We start from the raw sequence: 17,503 nt of genomic DNA, 5'->3' as shown, positions 1-17,503 counted from the left end.
CCTTATTTAAAGGGTTCTGCCTCTTCTTTTAAATCCATGTATAGGCAAATTGTTTTAGAGCTGGGAGAGACTACTCCACCTCCAGGATGTCCTCTATTCCTGCAATTCTTTGAGCTCTCAAACGTTAAAATTGGTTGTCGAAATTTAGTCCTTCCTGCTCAGCACATTAGCCTCTGTTTTGGCTCAACAGATGAGAAAAATAACAGATTAGCTTTGAATTTAAGGATTCCAATAGCATCGAAACACAAGGTGACCCAATTAGAACAAGATACTCAAGAAGAGCCGGCGAAAGAAAACGCATGCGCTGTACAGCCGAGGGCATGTCCGAGGTAATGAAGGCGTGGCCTCTGCCCAAATCCAAGATGGCTTCCAGGAACTTCCACTCTCGCTGCGGGGGCGGGGGGAGAGGCTGAAGATTCAGAACTCCATTGGTGGAATTGGCGCCGTTCATCTCCGCCCCTTCAAGGGGAGGGAGTGACAAGGTCCCAATTTCCGGTTCCGTCAGTACCGGGAGCCCGGTCGAGATGGAGGAAGATGCGACCGGAGGCCATCAGTCGCCAGAAACAGAGGATAAAATGGGACCTGCAGCCTAGAGGTCCGCACCTGGAGTTCACCTCAGACGCGGCGGAACCACCCTGATCTGAGGAGGTAAGAAACCACCTGCTTGGGGTGCTTGAGGACTAAGGTCTCCGAGGGGCTGGACCTGTCAAGGAGGCAGCGGGTGCCTGCAGTGCCCGGCTGCACTTCAGTGGGAGCCCGCCACGCAGTTTGGGGAATGAGGGACGATTCCAACTAGTCATCTCTTTCTGTCGGAGGAGCATGAGGTTCGCTGACAACGAAAGAAGCATGGCGAGAGGCATGGCGAGGGACAAGTCCGAGGATCCAGAGGCGGCAGTTCGGGGGCCAGGACAGAAGCAGCTTAAAGCGTGTGTCATATGGAGTAGGTGAAGAGGATTGTCATGTGGTGTCTGTCGTGAAGCATCACATGGGAGCCTATGAAAGACCAAAGGAAGGCTGGGTGGGAATCTCTTCATGTCCCAGAGCGGAGATTCTCTTGGAGGGAGAGGTTGGAGGCATGCCAGGGAACTTCCCTAAGGAAATGCATATTCATTAAGACTGGTGGGCAAGCGTGGAAATACATTCACATTCATGTGGTAGATAGCTCCCAGGATGCAGAGCCTTCAGGCAGATTCAGTAAGATTTAGAGGAGGAAGCAAAGATCTTGTTTCCAGCACAGAAGTGGGGCCCAAACCCCACAGATGACTTGTCAGAAGTTTTAGGTGTCGATTTGATTTGGTGGGGGTTGTTGACTGATAAGATCTGAATGAGCCTAGTAGACATCATTGAGCCCAGTCCTGGTGACCAGTCAGGATGGAGTCAGATGACCCTGGATCCTAGAGTAGTTGTTACCATTGTCATAATACTGACAGTCCTTAATATTTAAGGCAGTACTTTCCCAACTCTGATATATGTATTAATCACCCAAGATCCTGTTGGCTCTTATTCAGCAGGTCTGTGGAGCATCCTGAAATTCTGTATTTCTTACAAACTCCCAGGTGACGCCCATGCTACTGGTCTGTGCCGCACTCTGAGTAGCAGAGATTTAGAGCAGCACTGTTCAGCAGAGCTTTCTGCAATAATAGAAGTATTTTGTTGTTTACAAAATGCTTTCACACATATTACCTCAGGTGAGTTGCCCCAAACTGTTGTATAGCTATGGCAGGCTTTATTAGCCCCATTTCAGAGATGAGGAAACTGAATTTCAAAGAAGTGATTTGGTTCCAATCCTACTAGAAAGTAATGGTAGTGGAACTCACACTTGGATCTCCTGACTACTAGTGTTCTTTCCATAGAATGACCTTACGTTCCAGGTGATTCTGTGTTGTCCTGAACCAGAACCTTATCTGAGATCCTAGTGAAGTCTGGTGTAGTTTTTCTGGTACAGGGAGAGTGAAGTGGAGGGGGAGTATACCTGCCTGGGCCAGTTTGTCCCTCTCTTCTGATAGGCTCATCAATGAGGCCTCTGCCTCTGACATCTCATTTGATGACTTCAGGACGTCCTGGGTCATCTGGTGGGTCTCCACATGAAGCACTTTAACCTTTGTGTCTAAGCTATGTTAAAAGATTGGAGACAGTTCACAACTGGAGCCGTGTGGTGCGAGCCATGTGGTGCAGTGGTAAAAGAACCCGCCTCCCAATGCTGGAGACATAAGAGACGCAGGTTCGATCCCTGGGTTGGGAAGATCCCCTGGAGGAGGGCATGGCAACCACTCCAGTGTTCTTGCCTGGAAAATCCCATGACAGAGGAGGCTGGCAGGCTACAGTGCATAGGGTCACAAAGAGTCGGATGCAACTGAGCATGTCCACACCCACACAAATGAGGGTCTGGGAAAGAGTCATAAAGAAGCTGGACTGATTGAGTTGGAAGGCTGCAGGAAGTGAGCGTACAGGTATCTGCAAGAAGGATTTTCCTGAGGGACAGACAGAAGGAACTGGTTTTGACATTTCTGCATGACATTGGGAGGTTATAGAACAAAGAGCAGGTTGAGATCCCAACTTTTGGGACCAGCCCTACCTTTCAAAGGGGTAGGGAGAGTAGATGCAGTGCCTTCACCTTCAACTGTAGAGGCTCAGCCCTTTGTGGCATGACCCATAGCGGCTTCCTCTGTCATCATGGCAATGGTGGAAGCTTCCTGCTTTGGCCATGGAGCATCCTTCTTTCTTTCTGGGAATTTAAACTAGACTGGCACATGTGAGAGATGGAGATGGAGGAAAGTGGGGAAGTGAGGCACCGGGTGCTGTTGTAATCAGAAGATGTTGGTTCTCTGTCATTCAGTTTCCTAAGTTGAGATGGTGCCCTCAAAACCAGGTTCTGGGACAGAGTCCTTTGTTGCCCTGCCTGTCACGCACTACTCATGAGCCGGGCAGAGGCTCTCCTGCTTGAGTCCTGCTGTATTTGTCCTGTGACGACAACAGGCCTGCCCAGCCGCTCTGCTCAGTCCCTCCACAAACACGCTGGGAAAGCAGAGGCAGCTCTTGGTTTCTCTGGAACAAAGCTGAGAGAAATCCCTGGGCATCTGCACGGCCAGGAGCTTATGCTTAACCCTTGCGTGACTGGCAGTTGTGAGGGCATTAATTTTGCCTCCCAGGGTTGGAATGACTTAGCTTCAGACAGAACAGAGGTGATTTGTGCTGGAACTCCTCAACTCCCAGAGGGCAGAGGGCATGATGGAGCAGAGGAGCAAGCTTGGCTCATGTCCTGCCTCCACCGCTGAACAACTGTGTGACCTTAGGCCTGTTTCTTTTAACCTGTTTGTATCTCTGCTTTCTCATTTAGCAGAAGTGTCTAACTGTACACAAGTTAAGTTGTATGGATTATATGAGGTAACATGCATTCAGTGAATCCTAGTATCTCCCTCTCTTTCCTCCTCTCTCAGTAGAAATGGACACATGACCTTGGGACCCTGGATGACAAACACCCACTTAGCTTTTCAATGGTACAGTGATCCCATTCTTTTGAAGGGCCTCAAAGGAGAAGATTTCTCCACTGGACTTGGTGGGTGTCGTAGGCTGAGGCTGGAGGAAGGGCCCACAGCAAGTGGGACATCAGTTTCCAAAGGTTCTCTTCCTAGAACTCAATCTCTAGTTCATTCCCCATGACCTCAGTTCTCTGTTCTGGTTAACTCCGTGGTTTCAGCCATTTTTCTCTCCCTTCCACTGTCCACATGTATTTCTCCATTCACCTGCTTTGTCCTCCTCCAGGAAGCCTATCTTGGTTACATGTGCCTCATGCATGTCTCACCTTGAAGCTGAGGTTTTCCCTTCAGCTCACATGTACTGAGTTTATACTGCAGGTATTTTGTATTTTAATGAAGGTGATACAGTCCAACTCAGTTCAGTTCAGTTCAGTCGCTCAGTCATGTCCGACTCTTTGCAACCCCATGAATCGCAGCATGCCAGGCTTCCCTGTCCATCACCATATCCCGGAGTTCACTGAAACTCACGTCCATCGAGTTGGTGATGCCATCCAGCCATCTCATCCTCTGTCGTCCCTTTTTCCTCCTGCCCCCAATCCCTCCCAGCATCAGAGTCTTTTTCATTGAGTCACCTCTTTGCATGAGGTGGCCAAAGTACTGGAGTTTCAGCTTTAGCATCATTCCTTCAAAAGAAATCCCAGGGCTGATCTCCTTCGGAAAGGACTGGTTGGATCTCCTTGCAGTCCAGCTAAGGGAATTCCAAAAAGCTAACCTTGTAAACCAAGAAGCTACTTAAAATTTGGGGAGCCCCTGACTTCTCACTTCCTGGAATTTAACTTTCCACTTTCTCCTTCTGGCTGCAAATGTCCAGTATCCTACACAGGAGCACATCACATTGTCACTGGGTCTATGTCCAGTATATGATGTGGTCTCATTTGACATTTCTTAAGTTGGAAGCTCCTGATTTTATATAGTTATTACAGTTGTAAGCTTATGAGTTTTGTTTGAAACTTTACTCTTTGGATACACGTAACATGAGGGCCACATGTATTTAATTTGCCCTGGTTGCTTTATCTCTGTTTCTTATGTCCATTCCCCAGAGGGATACTGAGTCTCCTTGAAGAGACTGAGTGTATCAAAGGCAGAGTCTGTCTGTCTTCTGTCACTGGAATCTCCCTGCATTGTCTAGGGCTGAGGTTACTGTTTCTGTGCTTGGGGATAAGGGGGCCACGCATGTTCTCTACAGTTGTCAAGATTTTTCAGGGAAGCTATTTAGCTCTCAGGTGGTTCATTTCTTTCTCTCGGGTGAGTTATCTAATAACCAAAGAGGACTCTGACCTTTGACTTGTTTCTGACTTCCTAATTTCTTTCATTAAAGGGGAGGGAGGGAGGGGGTGGTGGCTGTGGTATGAAAGCCCTGTTGGCTTTCTTCCTCACATTTTCTTCTAATGCAGACCAGAGACAATGTAAGTGTAGTGAGTGTGGGTCAGGGAAGCTCAGAGGGGCCAACGCAGGAAACCAGAAATAAAGTCAGGTGAGTCAGCTGGTAAATGGTGCTAAAAGAGGTAGTCTGCTGAGGCTCAGTGGCTGAAGGCTGAAAGCCTTGCCTTCTCAGTAGGCCTAGGGGCGTCAGAAATGGAGCGCTTCCCTTGAGGTTTTACGAACCCCTGGAATGTCGCTTCGTGACATCCCATTAGCCCACCTAAAGGTCTTGCCTCCTGTCACATGGTTGGTTTGTCCACAGCATCCTGAGCTGTCTGGGTGAGTGAGAGAAGGGAAAAGAGTATGGCCTGACACCAGGGCCCTGGCAGAGGCAGAGAGAGCAGATGAGTCCAGCAAGCTGGGAGCAGGGAGCTGAGGTGGGACTGGGGACAGGGGAGTCCCTGAGGTGAGAAACAGCTTTCACAGGAGGGGTCCTGAATATGCGTGGACTGGTAAAGGATGGGGAGCATCTTGATCTGTGAAGGAAGAATCAGGCAGGGGTTGGCAGAGCCAGATTAGTTGAAGTCTAAGCTTTGGGAGGTGAGTACCCCAGGAGATGAAGCCTGAGAATAGCGTTTCAGAGCCTAGCCAAGAGGAGAAAGTGTGAACTCTGATCTCCTTCATATTCCCTCCATCCTGCTCCAGCCCCCAGGTCTCCAGGCACAATGGAGGACAAACGTAACATCCAGATCATCGAGTGGGAGCACCTGGACAAGAAGAAGTTCTACGTGTTCGGTGTGGCAATGACGATGATGATCCGCGTCAGCGTCTACCCGTTCACCCTCATCCGCACTCGGTTGCAGGTTCAGAAAGGCAGGAGCCTCTACCATGGGACCTTCGACGCTTTCATCAAGATCCTACGGGCGGATGGTGTGACTGGCCTCTACCGGGGGTTCCTGGTCAACACCTTCACCCTCATATCTGGCCAGTGCTATGTCACCACTTATGAGCTCACCCGGAAGTTCGTAGCTGACTACAGCCAGAGCAACACAGTCAAATCACTGGTGGCTGGTGGTTCGGCCTCTCTCGTGGCCCAGAGCATCACAGTGCCCATTGACGTGGTCTCCCAGCATCTGATGATGCAGCGCAAGGGTGAAAAAATGGGCCGCTTCCAAGTGCGAGGGAATCCAGAGGGACAAGGGGTAGTTGCCTTTGGCCAAACCAAGGACATCATCAGGCAGATCCTGCGGGCTGATGGACTTCGTGGCTTCTACCGAGGCTACGTGGCTTCACTGCTTACTTACATCCCAAACAGTGCTGTCTGGTGGCCCTTCTACCACTTCTATGCAGGTAAGCGGGAACTAGGAGGCTGAGGTTGGAGGATGGGTTACTAATGAGACAGACGCTATCGCCCCGGGCATGTTCGAATCGGAGATTTAATGGGAGAATTCATACAGCAAACATTTGAATTCAAGAGGATTCAGAGATGAATAAGATATGGTTCTTGCTTTCAGAGAGCTAATATTATAGTGGAGGGAATCAGACAAGTAAAATCTTTGACTGTAGAACATTGAGTATGTTCTCCATGCATCAGGATCAACTAAGATTTGTGGAATATTGGCAGAGAATGGGTGGAGAGGGACAAAATCCATGGGATTTAAAGATGGAATCAGTGGTGATAGTGTGAGCTTTTGAGTTGGATGCCTTTCCTGGGTATTTTTAAATTTAAGTTCAAGATGTAATATAATCTTGAAAAATAATCCTGTATTTTTTGTTCACAAGTATTTCTTAGAAATGGGATTACTGTGTCCAGAGATAACATTTTTTTTTAATGGCCGCGCAGCATATGGGGTTTTAATTCCCTGACTCGGGTTCAGACCTGCACCCCCTGCATTGGACGCACGGCATTGTAACCACTGCACCTCCAGGGAAGTCCCAAGAGATGACATTTTTGAGGGTCTTAATAAACATACCGCCAGATTTCCTTCTGAAAGGGCAAAGCATATTGCCAAGAGCAGGACCTGTAGGCGCTTGCTACCCTGAAACATCCACAGCGTTGTAACTTTGTCTCTTTCTTTTAACAGTTTTTCATCTAGAGTATTTGGTAAAATTTAAATACATGGACTCCACCTTGACCCTTTGTATCAGATTCTTTGGAACAGATGCTGGTAATCTTAATGTTAGAGAAGCATCCTAGGAAAAATTTTCTCTGGAGTCTGTCTTCACCCCTGTCTCCTCATTTGATTTCATCTACAATTAGGGTTGTCCTTTTCTAATATGTCCAAATCTCTATTTCTTTTCCCAGACTAACCTGTCCAGAGCTCTGGACAGATATTCTGACTGTTGGACCTTTCAACTTGAAGGCAGGCACATACCTCTGAAATTTTACTCAACTATAACATTTTTCATCCCAAACTTTTTCTTTTTCTGACTGACTTTCAGGTGTCAGTGGCCAGGTTATTCTCCAGATCAGCGAGACGGAGGCTTTGCGCGTCGCGCTTGGCTCCTGCCTCTTCCTTGTCCCCACTAACATTTATTGAGCCCTCACTGTGTGCCAGGTTCTGTGACACTGTGTCTCAGGGGCTGATGAACTGTAAGTGCTCAGTAGATACTTGTCGAGTGAGTAGATTGGTTCTTGTCACTCCGTTTTGCTAAAATCTACCAATGCTTCCATGTGGGTATTTAGAATAAAATCGAATGCTTCTCACAGTCAGTACAGGTGTGTGTGACCTGGTCCTTGTCCCCCTCTCCACCCCATCCTGCGCTCCTCTCCCTTCACTCACTCTGGTCCACCCTCACTGCCCTTCGTTCAATTCCCGAGATACAGCAAGCTCCGTTCTCACCTCCTAGCCTTTGCAGATACTGTTCTTTTTGCCTGCAGCACCCTTCCCCATTTTCTTTATGTGGCCGGGCCCTTCTCATGCCTCAGGCATCGGCATACATGCTACCTTTACCCAACTGGAAAGAGCGCGCTTCCTGTTTTCTTTTTCAGCACCTTTTCCTTTAGACCACTTATCATAATTTGCAATTGTTTTATCCCTAGCTCCCACGCAGCTCCTTAACTAGACTGTAAGTTCCATGAAGTTACTTCCCTGCCCATTTCTCTGTTTTCTGCCTAGTGCTTTCACAGTGGCTGGCATATAGTAAATATTAAATAAATGCTCATTTATATTACTTGCCCAAAGTCGTTTAGCCAGGAAGGACTTAAACCAAGTCAGCCTAGGTTTATCTTCTGCCTTGCAGATAATAGATGCCCAATAAACATTTGTTGAGTGAATAACGGAGAAGGAAAGACTCGGGACTCTTTCTCCCACCCTCTTGTCTTTGTTGTTTCACCCTCTTCCTAAACCCCGGGAAAATGGCATACGTGAGTGATTAGAATTGGAATCTGAATCCCACTGCAGCTTGCTGGCTTGGATGCCAAGGCAGACAGGCCCCAGGAAGCTGGCAGTGGCAGTCCAGATGCTACCTTCTAATGCTTGTGAAATGTTTTCTCTTCTGGAGAGCAAGACACCCTTGAGGCACAGCTGCCAGTTCACTTTGTTTCTGTTTGTATTCTAACCCTGGGGAAGAAAGTGATCAGAAATCAGGGGAGAGGTGATTCTGGTAGGGCTTAAGGAATTCTGTCATGCCGCTGGGTCTTGGAAGCCTTCGCTTCTGCCCTGCCAACCTCTACCCTCCTACTTGTTTTCCAATCTTTAGTTGCCTGGCCATAAATTACCAAAAGTAGGAGCATGAGAAAAAAGTTATTATTATTTTTTTAATGTGAAGTATAGTTAATATTCGTTGGAAGGACTGATGCTGAAGCTAAAACTCCAATACTTTGGCCACCTGATGCGAAGAACTGACTCATTTGAAAAGACCCTGATGCTGGGAAAGATTGAGGGTGGGAGGAGAAGGGGACGACAGAGGATGAGGTGGTTGGATGGCATCACTGACTCAATGGACATACTCAATGGACATGAGTTTGAGTAGACTCCAGGAGGTGGTGACGGACAGGGAGGCCTGGTGTGTTGCAGTCCATGGGGTCACAAAGAGTCCATGGAGTCGAAAAGAGTCAGACATGACAGAACGACTGAACTGAAACTGATAGTTAATATGTAATATTGTATAAATTACAGGGGTACAATATAGTGATTCACAATTTTTAAAGGTTATACTCCATTTGTAGTTATTATAAAATATTTGCTATATTCCCTGTGTTATATAATATTTCCCTGTAGCTATTTTACACCCAATAGCTTGTACCTTTTAATCCCCTACCTCTATAATGCCCCTCCTCCCAGAAAAGAATTCTTAATTCTTTTCTTAAATCTGTTTGACACTCAGTCTCACTCAGAGTAAAAGCTAAAGTCCATGCAATGGCTTCGAGGCCCTAAATGACCTACCTCTTAGACCTCATCTGCTTTTCTTCCCCTCACTCATCCAGACATACTGGCTTCACTGCCCCTTGAAGATCTCAGGCATACGCGTGCCTCAGGGCCTTTGCATAGGATGTTGCCTCTGCTGGGAAAGTTCTTTCCACAGATCGATAAGGCTTACACTCTGCTTTAACTCTTTGATTAAACTTCACCTTTTACCCTTGGCATTCTTATCTCCTTTTCCTGCTTTATTTTTATCCATACCTAAAAACATCCATGATTTTATATGTATATAAGATATACATATAAATGTATATTTTAGCATACATCACCTTCTGATATATTTTATTTTTTATTTATTGTCTGTTTTCCCCCTCTAGAGTGTAAAACCCACTCCAGTGTTCTTGCCTGGAGAATCCCAGGAATGGGGGAGGCTGGTGGGCTGCCGTCTATGGGGTCACACAGAGTCGGACACGACTGAAGCGACTTAGCAGCAGCAGCAGCAGAAGAGTGTAAATTCCATAAGGGCAGGGATTTGAAGCTTTTTTTTTTTTTAAACATTACAATTTGGATTTATAAAAGTTGGAAAAAAAAAAAAAAACAATCCACCCTGAAATACACACTATTTGGTGAAGTAAAAGTTCTTTTTCCTTCTATTGTCACTTTCTTCCTCAATATTGTAAGGTTGTTTTAGATTTTTTAATCTGATAAATTTTAATATTCCTATACATAGCCCCAGTTTAACTAGATAAAAATTTGGACCTCTGATCTCGCCCTTCAGGACCCACACATCTGGGTGGCCCTTCCTGGGGCAGGTCTGTCCCAGGAGCAGCTGGAGGCAGGCTCCCCAGTGGCAAGCATTGACAGCAACTTTACTTTTCTCATTAACGTACAGTGAGAGGGAAATGAAGTTGCTGAGATAAGTGGGGACAGTCCACATCATACTGTTTGTGGAGCGTTGAGAAGGATGGCCAGGTCCAGGAGAGGGCTCAGTGACCCTTGTGGCTTCCGTGTGTTCTCCTCAGACTCTGACTTGAGGCTCTTTTATTAGTGTTGTTTCCTCAGAACCCAAGCTGACTGGCTCTTGGTAGTCACTCAGTGAATCTTTGTTGAATAAATGAACAGACTCTCATCTCTCACCTCCAGAGAGGGAAAAAGCAAAAGAGTTCAACTGCAGGTGAACTTCCAAGTGACACTGGGGTTGGGTGAATCTGGGTGTTATTGCATCTGCTCCGTCACCATTTTGAAAAATGAATTTTCCTTCCTTGATACAGGCTGAAGAAAAGTTTTCACTGTAGGATATGATTTTCTCTTTTAATTGTAATTGTTTTTTATTTTTAAAAATATTCACATGGTTTGAAATTTAAAAGGTAGGAGAAAGGTGTGCGGTGGAAACACTCGTCTACCGTAGTCACCCCGCTCCCTTCCGTGGAGACAGTCAGTGTGACCAGTTTCTCATGTATTCTACCAGTTATCCAGTGCACATACAAGAAAATATGTAGCGTGTGCTTTTTTATCCTGTGAGTTGGAGGAAGTGGAGTATCGGCATAAGAGTTTCACATCAGGAAGGATTTCTGTCCAGCAAATGAAAGGAGTCAGCAAGCAAAGGGATTTTGAAATCCCCTTCTCCAGAGGAATTTTTGTCCTATTCAAATTGACTTCTGGAAGGGGCCTGAGATTTATAAATTTTTGTTGGTTCTGATGGACGTGAAGAAAAGACAGGACGGAAGTTACAGGGTCTAAGGTGGCCAAGGATGGAAATTTTGTCATCGTTGGGCCAACTGGTAGAAGCAGTGAGGGGCACGTGGGCTGGCGGCTCGTGTCCTGAGGCGCTGTCTTTCCCTCGGTTCCAGAGCAGCTCTCATCCCTCTGCCCAAAGGAGTGCCCTCACATTGTCTTTCAAGCCGTCTCGGGGCCTCTGGCTGCAGCCACTGCTTCCATCCTCACCAATCCCATGGACGTCATCCGAACCCGAGTACAGGTAAGACCAGTCTTCTTCTCTCCCCAGCTGCCAGATAAGCCACGAGAAGCCTTTCCCCGTGGTTATGACTCACCATCTACAGAAACCAGCTGAGCACTTTGAACCACCTCAGATGTTCCTGTCACCCTGTCTACCACCGTGCTGCCTCTTTTCCTTGCCCATGCCCCCAGGAATTCTTACTGCTGTCCTCGAGGCTTTTGTCCTATTAGATCACCATCTGAGCCACCAGGGAAGCCCTAGCATAGCGTATCAACCACCTTTTCCTTACCTTGCAGGTTTGTCGATACTAGAAACACGATTTTAGTTTATTTCATAAGTCTCTCTGGCTTTGCCACTTGGCTATGAGCTCTCTACAGTGAGAGTGACTGTTCTTGAACAGTTTTCACAGATGGTTCTGTATGGACTCAGCACAAATACAGACAAAGGCCTTGGTGGTGCTGTCCAGAAATTATAGACCCTGTCTTTAGTCAGCTCAGTGACAGTTTCACAACCTGAAGGCCAAAGAAATTGAATCTAGATAATAATATATAATATACAAATGATACATTTCGCTCTATAAAGCTTTAGGTGGAGTGTGTGTGTGCACGCGTACACACACTCGCACTCAGTCATGTCCAATTCTTTGTAACCCCATGGACTGTAACCCATCCGAATCTTCTGTCCATGGGATTCTCCAGGCAAGAATACTGGATTGGGTTGCCATTTCCTCCTCCAGGGGATCTTCCTGACCCAGGGATCCAGCCAGCGGCTCCAAAATCTGCATTGGCAGGCAGGTTCTTTACCTCTGAGCCACTAGGGAAGCCGGAGAATGAGGGAGGAGAAGGAAGGATGATAACCTTAAAACAGGTTAGAGGTGAAGTCAGCTTTTCTGATATGGATGTTAGGACGGGGGTGATTGGTAAATCTAGGTACAATTGAACCTCGAACAACATGTAGTTTAGGAAAGCCGACACTCTGCATAGTTGAAAATCAGAGTGTAACTTGGCCCTCTAAATCCATGGCTCCTCATCCACAGATTGTATAGTACTGCAGGATTTTTTTTGGGGGGAGGTGTTTCTTTTAAGTATAAATAAAGATGAATTTTTACTTAAACAATTTTGGTATCGGTTACAGTCATAAAGACATTTAATTACATTGCAGGTAATATAAGCAGGCAGTTCAGTTTGAAATTCAGGTTTTTTTAGCCACCCCACCGTGGCATGTGGGATGTTAGTTCCCCATCTGGGGATCAAACCCATGCCCACTGCAGTGGAAGTGTGGAGTTTTAACCATTTGACAGCCAGTTCAGTCAGTTCAGTTCAGTCGCTTAGTTGTGTCTGACTCTTTGCTGCCCCATGGACTGCAGCACTCCAGGCTTCCCTGTCTATCACCAGCTCCCGGAGCTTACTCAAACTCATGTCCATTGAGTCTATGATACCATCAACCATCTCATCCTCTGTCGTCCCCTTCTCCTCCCGCCTTCAATCTTTCCCAGCATCAGGGTCTTTTCCAGTGAGTCAGTTCTTCACCTCACGTGGCCAAAGGATTGGAGTTTCAGCTTCAACATCAGTCCTTCCAATGAATGTTCAGGACTGATTTCCTTTAGGATGGACTGGTTGGATCTCCTTGCAGTCCAAGGGACTCTCAAGAGTCTTCTCTAACACCACAGTTCAAAACCATCAATTCTTCGGTGCTCAGCTTTCTTTACAGTCCAACTCTCACATCCATACATGACCACGGGAAAAACCATAGCCTTGACTAGACGGACCTTTGTTGACAAAGTAATGTCTCTGCTTTTTAATATGCTGTCTAGGTTGGTCATAACTTTCCTTCCAAGGAGTAAGCATCTTTTAATTTCATGGCTGCAGTCACCATCTGCAGTGATTTTGGAGCCCCCAAAAATAAAGTCTGACACTGTTTCCCCATCTATTTCCCATGAAGTGATGGGACTGGATGCCATGATCTCATGGACAGCCAGGGAATTCCCTAAATTCAATTTTTTATGTAATAACTCTGCTACCTATGTAAAATTTTGATTTATTTCCAGAGAAGTTAAATAATCTCTTTAAATTTAATGTTAGTATAAGCATGAAATTCTTAAATTAACCAAGTATATACTTTAGAGAAACAAGAATATATCTTGATATGTTTCAAAATATACAATACATAGAGGTTAAAAATCAATGGTAAAATCTTTCTGGTTATTTTATTTTTTATTTATTTTTAATTTTTATTAGTACTGTTAATAGTGTTACTGCTGAAAAAAAAAATACTGCATATAAGTGGACTCACATCATTCAAACCCATGTTGTTCAAGGGTCAGTTGTATATTTATCTCTAGGAAAGATTGTCCCTGCTATGACCCATACATTTTAAAATGAATGGTGTCTGATTGGTTTACAAATCGTAAAGTGCACAAGTTCCATCCTTATTCTCTCCTAGCCTTGTTATGGGGGTTCCATGAGGAGAATCAAGGGAAAGAACATTTCCCTACTATATGACTTGGCAACTAAACAACTACTTTGAGGCGTTCCCAAGCTAGAAGAGAAAAAGTGCGTATGAGGACCAGGGCCATAGCTAAAAAAGTCCTTCACGTGTCTAGGTAAGTGGAAGATGAGAGGCGCACAAGTGGTCAGAGGAAGAAGGGAATGAGGGAATGTGGAGGCGGGTGCTAAAGGAGGCAGAGAGGAATGGGGAGATGTTCTTAGTCAAAGATCGGCCCACCTTGGGAATAGGGAGAGGTATAACAGGGTCTCTGTCCTGCATTGGCTGTGGGTCTGAGTGGGGTGGTCTCTAAATGTGTTTGGTTGTAGGTATGGAGAAGAGGGCAAGAGTATTAGGAAAGAAGAGAGAAAAGATCCTTGCCTTAGCCACTCTTCTGGTGCGATAGGGAAGGCAGGTCACAGGGTGGGAGGTGGCAGGGACGGAGGGGAGGACTCTAGCCATGTGGGTTCGGAGGAATCGAGATGATCAGAATCAAAATTTGTCTGCAGAAGCCTTGGAGGTGATTTAATCCAGCCTCCCTGAGACCAGAGAGGGGAACCTGGTCCAGACTCATCACTATGTAGTTTATGTAGTAATATTAATGAAGCTAACATTTATTGAATACTTACTGTCTGCCCAGCACTGTTCTCAGCATTTATAAGAATTCTTTTGCTTATTGCATAAAACAACTGTACGGTGTAGGTACTATCATTATTATTATATATTTGAGGAAACTGGGATGCAAAGTGCTAAGTAAACTACCTGAGATTATGCTGTTAGTAAATTAGGGGGCAGGATTCATACCAGGCATTCTGGCACCAGAGGCCACACTCATTCACTGTGCTGAGCTGTCCTGCTGAAGCAGAGTCCAGCCCTCTGACTCCCAAGTCTTAATTCTTTCCACTTTTAGGCTCAGATAGGAGAGACTGGGTGTAGGGACTTTGACTGCAGACTGTGATCCTCCACTGTGTTGACTTCTCCAGGTTGAGGGCAAGAACTCCATCATCCTGACCTTCCGACAGCTGATGGCAGAAGAGGGGCCTTGGGGGCTCATGAAAGGCCTGTCCGCCAGAATCATCTCAGCCACGCCCTCCACCATTGTCATTGTGGTGGGCTATGAGAGCCTCAAGAAACTCAGCCTCCGACCTGAGCTGGTTGACTCGAGACACTGGTAACCAGTGATGGGGAGAGAAGCCTGCTGCTTCCTACACTACTCTGGGTCAGGGGCGAGAGGAGAGGCTAGCACCCTCTCCAAGTGCCCCCACCGCAGACCTAGTCCTGCTGTGGGCCAGGTGGCCTGTCTGGGACGGGGACAGAGACTTTGAACTGCTCTTGCTGAAGAGGCTCCACGCCTGGATCCCCCATCCTCATTGTTTTTAATTTTCTTGCCAAGCTGGGCTTCCTCACTCAGTCCAGGTAACTCAGTCCTGCCCTAAGGAAATCCACTCTGCCCGCCAATCCCACTCCATCGGATCCCGTGCTAGCCCTTCTCTGCCTTCTCCCTCCATCTGTGTCCCTGAGGTCCTGAGGAGAGCTGTACACAGAACTTGGTTACTAGCACTAGTTCTTCCTTTTGGGCTTTCAGTCCGAATTCCAAGCAGCTGCCATCAGCCCTTCATCTCTTAGGTTTGCTAATTTTTCTTTCGGGACTGAGCTGCCCACCAGACTCCTCTGCTTTTCTCTGCCACTGGGGACAAGGTGCCAGGCACTTTTACACAGGGAGTAGGAGCAGCAACAACCTCTGGTTCTCCAGAGCACTTGTCCTCTCTTTGGAGAGTTATTAGGTTGGGGAGAAATGTTGATACTTTATTTTGTGTGTATATTTTTCTGTGAACCAGGCTACTGTCTAAGTCCTGCTAAAGCACCAATCCTGCAGTCAGAGCCTACCCCTTCCTCAGACAGGTGAAAAATGTAATGTAGCTTTTCCCTCAATCCCAGTTCCCTATCCCTCCCAGTCCCTCCAGTCCCAGCAGCCCTAGGACAAACAAGCTGCTGTTTTCCCCTGGCCCAGATGACTACAGTGGTGGGCACAGCTCTAAGTAAATCAGACTGTCTGGGACACACTGGACTTGGAACACTACTCGGAAAAGTCTGGTTGAGAGAGTAGTTGGTTTGGAAAGTGACAGAAGGATATGTATGCTCCAGTGCATCTCCCTTGACCAGCTCCTAGCAGAGGGTAGTGGAGCTTCTTAACCCCAGGCAGTCATCCCACATGCGCGGACACACACACACACACACACACACACAGACCCCCAATCACTTGGACTCACAGAAACAGATGTTGTCTCACAATGGGAATCTCTGAGATGTGGAACTGTTTTTCTTCTCCCCAGTGTAAGGAGACATCCCGGTCATGGTACCCTCTGGAGCGATGCTTGGAGGAGGGTAAAGGGTGGGTTGGGAAGTCACTCAATACCAGGACCACTGCATTTACCAGCCTGATACTGCCAAGATTATCTACTGAAGCTCTCAGGAGCTAGGTGATGAGTGCTTCTTTCCTGCCTCATCCTTCCCCCCCACAACATACACCTCCTCTACCAAGTCAGTGTGGTAGGTGAGGAGAGGTGCAGCAAATGGAATGAGAAGGCATATCAAACCCACACTTCTGCTTGAAACATCTGACTTGGATGACCCTTCAAACTTTATTTGGTCCCACCCCCTGGGAGAGGCCACGGTGCCAATTTGAAAGGTGCTAGCTACCTGAAGCCTTGATATTTCTTATGGCTGCCCCACAGTCTATCCCCCCCGGGCTAGATCAGAATCTGAATTCTCTATCTTTACCACCACGTCCCAGCTTGTGCTCTTTGAAGGTTATTTTCTCTTTCATTCATTTCATTGTCCCTTCTTAGATTTTGTCCAGAGTCCTCCAGTTTCTGTTCGCAAATGGTCATCTAAAGGGTTGGGTCTGCACATCATTCTGAATCTTATGTGTCTCAGTCATTCCTTTACCCTAAGAACCATGAAGATAAGAGAAGCCAGGGGTCCCTTCTTTCTCTTTAAACTCATTCTTTTGAGACCTTTGGAGGTTGATTTTTCTCAGCGCCACACCTTCCCCTTCCTAGAGACTTATATTCAGTCCTTCCCCACCATTGCAAAGTGAGTAAGGAGGTATAATGGACAACAGGTAGCCTCCTTCCTCTCTCGTCTTAGATTATTTCTCGACCCAGACTCCTCAACTCTTTTTCTTATGTTTTGTTTTCTTGTAAAGTATTTCAATCTTGTTTCCTGTTCTCTGTCACACACACACACACACACATACACACGCGCACGGGTGTTTTAAAAGGTGATGTGCATATTACTAAAAGGGACCCATGGCCCCTTACTTTTCCATCTAATATTTTAGGGACTGGTATTGGGTTTGGTTAAAATATGGCTTGGTGGGGATGGGACCGTGGCCTTCCATTTTCCCAGGACCATGGATCGGACCAATTGGAGTGATTTATTGGTCTGTAGCCAAAATTGGAAGAACTTCCGGGAGACTGGGCAAGACGGGAAACTTGATGGGAGTATTGAAGGACAGGGGAATAAAAATGCAGATAGTTAACATTTGATAAAATGGACTCCTGTGAATAATATTAACGGCGAACATTCACTGTTGCACTGTACGAATTCTCTAAAAAGTGTAATTAAACGTTTTTATCGAGTCCCCGAGTTTCGAGCTTATTTTGCCTTCTCGCCAAGAAAGGACTACGGTTGTTGTGTTTGTATAATCCTCCGCGTCCGGCAGTGTCCCCTCCCCACGGCTGGGTGATAGACATTTGCTGCTTCCAATCGGAGGCGCCCAACGGTCGGGAGCGGCC

The 17,503-nt window shown here is 46.6% G+C and overlaps 1 protein-coding gene across 6 annotated transcripts; it reads left to right on the top strand.

Annotated features, from left to right (window-relative positions):
- Positions 1-487: 487 nt before the first annotated feature.
- Positions 488-17,349, top strand: SLC25A44 (solute carrier family 25 member 44). Of its 6 annotated transcripts, none has more exons than XM_015462082.3 (6): positions 504-648; positions 816-940; positions 1,557-1,688; positions 5,604-6,248; positions 11,113-11,240; positions 14,687-17,349. In XM_015462082.3, exons 2-6 carry the CDS (start codon positions 820-822, stop codon positions 14,876-14,878), a joined length of 1,218 nt encoding a protein of 405 aa, XP_015317568.1. In that variant the 5' UTR covers positions 504-648; positions 816-819; the 3' UTR covers positions 14,879-17,349.
- The last annotated feature ends 154 nt before the right edge of the window (positions 17,350-17,503 follow it).

This window comes from Bos taurus, chromosome 3 (assembly GCF_002263795.3).
Source record: "Bos taurus isolate L1 Dominette 01449 registration number 42190680 breed Hereford chromosome 3, ARS-UCD2.0, whole genome shotgun sequence".
Taxonomy (NCBI): domain Eukaryota; kingdom Metazoa; phylum Chordata; class Mammalia; order Artiodactyla; family Bovidae; genus Bos; species Bos taurus.
This window is presented reverse-complemented; position numbering and strand designations above follow the sequence as displayed.

What these genes read in the sequence shown, in the direction of transcription:
- SLC25A44 (XM_024986200.2), top strand. Translation starts at nt 820, where the DNA reads ATGAGGTTCGCTGACAACGAAAGAAGCATGGCGAGAGGCATGGCGAGG. An exon ending in TAAAGCGTGTGTCATATGGA is followed by an intron (nt 941 to 1,508) that starts GTAGGTGAAGAG and finishes GCTCTTATTCAG; the next exon opens with CAGGTCTGTGGAGCATCCTG. An exon ending in CTTCTACCACTTCTATGCAG is followed by an intron (nt 6,249 to 11,112) that starts GTAAGCGGGAAC and finishes CCTCGGTTCCAG; the next exon opens with AGCAGCTCTCATCCCTCTGC.